Source organism: Achroia grisella, unplaced genomic scaffold, assembly GCF_030625045.1.
Source record: "Achroia grisella isolate CSIRO2021 unplaced genomic scaffold, CSIRO_AGI_Agris_v1 utg1581, whole genome shotgun sequence".
Lineage (NCBI taxonomy): Eukaryota > Metazoa > Arthropoda > Insecta > Lepidoptera > Pyralidae > Achroia > Achroia grisella.
Genome location: NW_026712659.1, coordinates 1,023,141 through 1,030,655, shown reverse-complemented (window position 1 = coordinate 1,030,655; position 7,515 = coordinate 1,023,141). Strand labels below are relative to the sequence as shown.

At 36.8% G+C, this 7,515-nt stretch overlaps 1 protein-coding gene across 1 annotated transcript in view; it reads left to right on the top strand.

Moving 5' to 3' along the window:
- Positions 1-1,605: 1,605 nt before the first annotated feature.
- Positions 1,606-7,515, top strand: part of LOC131841342 (protein Aster-B-like) — a 31,405-nt gene continuing 25,495 nt past the window's right edge. Inside the window, exons 1-2 of the mRNA XM_059189665.1 lie at positions 1,606-1,671; positions 1,868-2,020. Coding sequence (XP_059045648.1) covers positions 1,606-1,671; positions 1,868-2,020 — 219 coding nt within the window. The remainder of the gene's footprint in view (positions 1,672-1,867; positions 2,021-7,515) is intronic.

Below are 7,515 nucleotides of genomic sequence, written 5' to 3'. Positions count from 1 at the left end.
ACAAGTTTCGTCTTCTTGCTTGTACGTAGTTATTGGGCGCTTTTATGGACACTGATGTTAATACTGCTTGGTTACATTTTTTTCACCTCTCATGACTTTGACTACATATTCCATTAATGCAATCTTCCGTCTTACCTCGAGTGTGTCATATCCCACCATCCCCAACAAAAATATAGTAGGATATATATTATTATTGTTACTAGCTCTGAGATAGTGATCTTGGCCAAAAATATTTCATAATCTAACCCAAAAAGAGCTAAAGAAAAACGTTTCATAGTTCTAGCTACAAAAATGACGCATTTCATACAAATCTTCATCCCCTATTTTATTTGAGGATAATTTTACAAACTTTGTATGTCATATTACTTATTTAATCAACAGATTAAAAAAAATTTCAAGCTTCTGAAAATGACGATACTTCCATACAATCTTTCAACCCCTTACAACCCTTTTTCGCTTCAAGAAGTAGCCTATGTCCTTCCTCAAGATCTAGACTATCTGTGTACCAAATTTAATTTATATCGGTTCAGTAGTGTTGGCGTCGAAGCGAGATAGACAGATATATGTACCAAATTTAATTTATATCAGTTCAGTAGTCTTGGCGTCGAAGCGAGACAGACAGACAGAGTTACTTTCGCATTTATAATGTTAGGGGCTGTTCAAGTATTACGTAAGCAGATTTATCACAATTATTTACCCCCCATCCCCCGTTGTCAGCAAAAGTAAGCAAAGCTCTTACCCCCTCCACCCATGCTTACGTAAACATCTCTCAATTAAAGTATTGTTTTTTTAACAAAGACAATGTGAGGGTTGCCATTCGTGTAAAAAAGTAAATTACGACCGATGACGTAATCATCATACAGACTCCCCCACCCCCATGTCATCCAAAATAAGCAAAGAAAAGACCCCCCGCCCCCCTATAGTGCTTACGTAATACTTGAACGGCCCCTTAGTAAGGAATAAGGATATTAGTAAGGATTCTATAAACGGACCAGGAGTACCCTGACATTGAGAAACAAAGCAAAGATCCCACCCCCCATAGTGCTTACGTAATACTGGAACGGCCCCTAGGTTGATTGGAGGGTTGTCCCCTATACTGTACAAAAAATCTGTTACAAGTAACATTTTCATCAAATAGTATCAGTTCTGCGTGCTATGCACTTAGAAGTCTCAGAGATGACCTTACTGTTGATCAGTTGGAGACTGTTTATTATGCTCTAGTGAAATCAAAACTTAGATATAGTATAAAGTTCTGGGGCAATAGTTATAAATACATTATAAATAAGGCGTTTATATTACAAAAAAGAGCTATTAGGACTATTGTCCGTATACCACAAGTGCAATCCTGTAAGCAATATTAAGAATACAGAATTTTGACTGTACCATGCTTATACTATGCTTATTATATATTTCTTCTTTTCTTTCTTTCTTTCTTTCTTTCTTTCTTTCTTTCTTTCTTTCTTTCTTTCTTTCTTTCTTTCTTTCTTTCTTTCTTTCTTTCTTTCTTTCTTTCTATACATATTGGTGCTATTAACAGATTTTGTAAAAATTATTGTTGGTAGTGACACCAGGGAGAATCGAGACATAAGGGAAAGTACTCGCAGAATGGATTACCCTAACATTATAAAACCTACCCTTAATATTGTGAAGCATGGTGAGGGTTTCCAAGCAGTAAGGCTTTACAACTCTTTGCCCAATAGTTTAAAGAAAATACATAATTGGAAGCTTTTTAGGAGGAGGTTGCGTTGTTTTCTGTTGGAGCAATCATTTTACAGTGTTGATGAATTTCTTAGCAGCAAAAATTGTATAATTTCAAACAAAATATAAATTGTTACTGAATAAATAAATATCAAATATCATCCACCAGGTGATCCCGAATGCAATTCTGGTGTGCACTGAAAGCGAGAAGAACTTCCTCACATCGTTCTCTGGTCGCGACAAGGCTTACCTGATGCTGTTCAGGGTGTGGCAGAACGCGCTGATGGATCAGCCGATGAGCAGCCAGGAGATTTGGCAATGGGTGAGTTAATCTATTCAGTAGTAAGTAGTAACTGTAGCAGCACACTTTCTACACGTGCCCACCGTCCACGTCCTTGCAACTTTCTAGATAACGATTCTAGACAGTCCTACGGCACGTGTAACATTAGAAACGCTGCGCGACCTTCAAGCCATCGTTACCTGCAGTTGCGCTTAAAGGCGACACGTGTAAAAGGCCGGAATAATTTAATAATAAATACGCCCTTCCGATCGATCCCCCGTCCAATTCAAACGGGGATCGATATTACGACAGCCTGAGCCCAGGTTCGAACCCCCTAGTGGTGCCCTCAGACTAAAGTCGTATCCGTCAGGCGGTAGTGTCCTTCAGCCGCTCCATAAGTCCTTCCACAGTTTGGAGTGCCATCTGCACTCGCCCCCTAACATCCGGTGAAGCTGTAAAGGCCAGCTGCGGCCAACAGCATTAGAGTAGTCCGAAAAACAGATAAAATACCCGTGCGGGCCCAACTAGTGTTTTATATTTTTTAAACCCAACTGAATACCCACAAACAGACACTATAATTAAAATATATATAATAAATAACTAATAATATTTTTTTTATATAATAAAAAATACAATGGAACACATGTACATGATAATTTAAAAACAAAAAAAAATAAATATACATAATAATAATAGCAAAAACAAAATCGTCACAAAGGAAGGCCGGGTCGATGTGCTCCCTCAAGTATGGTTGAGTGCAATGATGGCTGGCTCATCCGTCATACTCGTGAACGGCTGCTTGTGCGGACTGGTCTGTTCAGGTTGCGAACACAAATTAAATTTTTTGATTTTTGCAATAGCATATGCTGGTGGTCACTCTATTCTCCCGAATTTGAATTTTAATGACTGTGTATTATTGTAAACATGTACAACATTTATTTGAAAGGTATACGAGCTGAGTTTCCTGTCAGTTCTTCTCATCTCGAAATCATTCCTCATTCATCATCTTATTTCATGTTGTATGTGAACAGTAATAGAATGTAAAAATCAACTGTAAGTGAATACAATAGAGCCTATATTTAAATGTATCATTAGTATGAACCGAGCTTGACTCATTACCTTGCCGTAACACAGTTTTTAATAAAAACTATCACGGGGGGTAGTTTTCTTTCTTTGGTACTGGTACTGCTGTATGCTTAGTTTATTATGTACCCACTATAATTCTGCAAAATAAGGATTGTGTCCAATTTAACATACAAATTATTATCTAACTACTTAGAATTGATAATTGTTTCATCAGCATGCATTTAATAAGGACTTAAATTTATTTTGTTACCGCACTATGTCGTTTTTATTTGTTTGTTGTTTAATATTATTTGAATTGTTTAACTATAAAGTAAACGTGTACAAAACGCTGCTGTATTTACTAAGCAATTTTATTTTTGCAAGAATATTGTCAAGGCTGTACTAAATATTAGTTCAATAAACATTATTATTATTATTATTATTCCGAACTGACGGTAGATTTGACATATCATAAGAGTCTGTAATAGACCTACATGAATAAAGATATTTTGAATTTGAAGGGGCAGATATTACTGTAAAATAAAGAAAAACAGACCCTATAGTGGTGTAATGAGTATGCGCATACTTTTAATATGCAACTAGTTTTTTTCCAAAGCGAGGTATGGCAAGCCGGCACGTGTTGTTTGCGAGCCGAAGAGATATTATAAATTTAAAACTATTCAAATAGCAATACACGAGCTACGTTTGATGTGGAGAGGATAAAATAATATTCTTTTTAATTTATTTCCTACTAGCTGTGCTGTGCCCGCGGTTTCACCCACTTGTACTTTATAGCCTAAATTTTATTTTAATGTATAAGATATTCTTGGAAATAAGACCAGAAGTGATTTTTTTAAAAAGAAATAATTACAGCTACCTAAGGAAATTAAACTCAAAAATAAATTTATAACAAAACAATTTTATTGTAACCGTTTAACGATACATCTAAATTTAACTAATACGAATCAAAATTATAATATCTCATCATCATCATCATCATCGCAGCCCGGAAGACGTCCACTGCTGGACATAGGCCTCCCCCAAAGATCTCCACGACGATCGGTCCTGCGCTGCTCGCAACCAATGCCTTCCAGCGATCTTGACCAGATCGTCGGTCCACCTTCCCACGCTGCGTCTTCCGGTCCGTGGTCGCCACTCGAGAACTTTACTGCCCCAACGGCCATCTGTCCTACGAGCTATGTGCCCTGCCCATTGCCACTTCAAAGTCGCAATTCTTCGGGCTATGTCGGTCACTCTGGTTCTTCTGCGTATAATATCTCACATCGCTTATTTTTTTTAAAGTCACTAGTATCCTGACGACTTAGGCGTAATGCCGGTTGGTCAGGGAGAGAAACACCTCAATGCCTACAATATTCACAATTACCTATCTCTTATTTGTTTTTATAATAATATAAACACTTTCGCTCCAAAACTCCCGCTGCCTCCGTTCAATTATCCGTCATCCACTTGTCAATGTCACATAGATTACTTTGGCTCTGGCCTCTGACGTTCCGTTTCAGGTTACATGATTATTGACTTTACCATTTTTAATTAATGGTGCGTCACACGATAGTTAACATTTTATACTGCAAAAATAATTAACCACGAAAAGTAATTACAAACAGAAATAATTAACCTCCAATTCAAATGAAACAAAACAACACTATGAACTAAGAAATATTATAACCAATAGCTAAACTAGCAGAGTAACGACCTAACAGTCTAAATCACAAAGCGAGAGTGTGTCGGTTCCTTTTTTTGTTTTTCGGACTACTCTAATGCTGTTGGCCGCAGCTGGCCTTTACAGCTTCACCGGACGATAGGGGGCGAGTGCAGATGGCACTCCAAACCAACTGAGGGCACCACTAGGGGTTCGAACCTCGGCTCAGACCGTCGTAATTTCGATCCCCGTTTGAATTGCACGGGGGATCGATCGGGGCGCCGGTGTGGAGCGCCCGGGTGCGCGCAGGCGCCCGATTGAATGCGCGATATTGTGTGTTTGAGGTCGTCGTCTTCGCCGGCGAGGACAGTGTCGTGTGTGTGTGTAAAAGTGTGGTCGGGGTGGTTTTTCTTTTTAATAGAAAGTGTCCTATGTTAATTCTTATACCTCCAAAAACATGTGTGCAAAATTTCATATTGATCGTTTCAGTAGTTTTTGCGTGAAAGAATAACAAACATCCCTACTTTTACATTTTTAATATTAGTATGGATATATTATTGTTATTAGACGGCCTCGATGGTCTAGTGGTTTAATACACTGCCTTACTTCCGATGGTCGCGGGTTCGATTCCTCGCACAGCACAAACATTTGTATTCATAAATATGATTGTTTGTGTCAGTCTGGGTGTTTTCTATGTATACTATGTATGTATTTAGAAAAAAAATCTATGTATTTGTATCAGTTAGTTTAGTACTCATAACACAAGCTTTAGCTAGCTTAACTTATGTCTAGATGGCGCTGTGTGAATTGTACTGAGATTATTATTATTATTAGCGACAGGTTTGCTTGCAACGACCATGAAACCGTATGCCGAATCTATACTAATATGATAAAGCTGAAGAATTAGTTTGTTTGTTTGTGTGTGTTTGTTTGTTTGTTTGTTTGTTTGTTTGTTTGAACGCGCTAATCTCAGGAACTACTGATTCGAATTGAAAAATTACCTTTGTGTTGGGTAGTCTATTTGTCGAGGAAGGCTTAATCTATATTACATTACGCTACGACCAATAGGACCGAAGCATGAGTGGAAAATGTTACAAAAACAGGGAAAATTATACATATTTGGCTCAAGTTACCCAAAAATATGAAGTGTTTGTGATAACCACCCGAACGAAGTCGAGGGCATAGCTAGTTTTAAAAATAAAAGTGCATCGTGGTAAAATCACCAGTAATTAACCACAATGGTTTCCAGGGGGACCGCGTGGAGGTCCACATAACATGTTACAGGGTATGGTGGCCCCTATTATTGTAATAAAAAAATCCCCTTCCTACGCGATTTGTAATTTTATATAAATAAAAGATAATAAAACGGAGTTTCGTAGCTCCGAGATAATATAGCGGGAAAGGACCACGTACCAAGGTCAGATTTAATCTAGTTAGTGAGTACCACTGTGGAAGGTGACCGTCCCCACACAAACACTAGAGGGCTCTGTAAGTGTATTTTTGTTGTATAAATATGTAATAAAACTATTTATGACTGAAAAATTTATTTTAATGTTATGGTAGATAGAGAAGGTGACACAATATAATTGTTGTTTTTATATTTTTGATTATAGAATAGAAAAACCTTTAAATATATTAATATCAAAAGAGTTTTCTCAACAATTTTTTTATGTATGATTATAATAATAATAATAATGTTGAATAGTCCGCAAATTTTTGTCTTCCACTTAAAAATTATCCATCCTCATCATTCATAATTTATACTATCATTGTTTGGTGATTTTTACCCGCAATGATCAGTCTATTACCCCATCAATGGGAGATATATAATATATATATATATATAAAAAAAATATATAATAATCTCAGTACAATTCACACAGCGCCATCTAGACATAAGTTAAGCTAACTAAAGCTAAGTGTATTTTTTTATGTATGATAATAATAATAATAATAATAATGTAGAATAGTCCGCAAATTTTTGTCTTCCACTTAAAAATTATCCATCCTCATCATTCATAATTTATACTATCATTGTTTGGTGATTTTTACCCGCAATGATCAGTCTATTACCCCATCAAAGGGAGATATATAATATATATAAAAAAAGTAATAGTCTCAGGACAATTCACAGAGCTCCATCTAGACCCAAGTTAAGCTAGCTAAAGCTTGTGTTATGGGTACTAGACAACTGATACAAATACATAGATATTTTTTTGTAAATACATACATATTATACATAGCAACACCCAGACCGATACAAACAATCATACTCATGAATACAAATGTTTGTGCCGTGCGAGGAATCGAACCCGCGATCATCGGACGTAAAGCGGTCTGCTAGACCCCTAGACCACCGAGGCCCGAGGCCGTCATATGGAATGGTGCACCCGCCTGCACTAACGGTTTACGCTGGCGGGGCACCAGTGGAGGATGATACGATGAATATTGTTCTAATAATCCTTACTTCCTTACGAATATTATAAATGCGACAGCAACTCTGTCTGTCTGTCTGTCTCGCTTTCACGCCAAAACTACTGAACCGATTTCAATGAAATTTGGTACACAGATAGTCTATACACTGAGAAGGGACATAAGCTACTTTTTAATGCAAATAAAGGTTTGAAAGGGGAGATGAAGGTTTCTGTGGATGTATCGTCATTTTTAAAACGAGAATCTTGAAACCTATTTTTTAGGCTGTTCATTAAATATAAATAAATATGACATTCAAAGTTTGTAAAAATTTTACCCTTAAATAAAATATGGGATGAAAGTTTCTATAGAAAATCTTAATTTTTGAAGCTATAGAAAT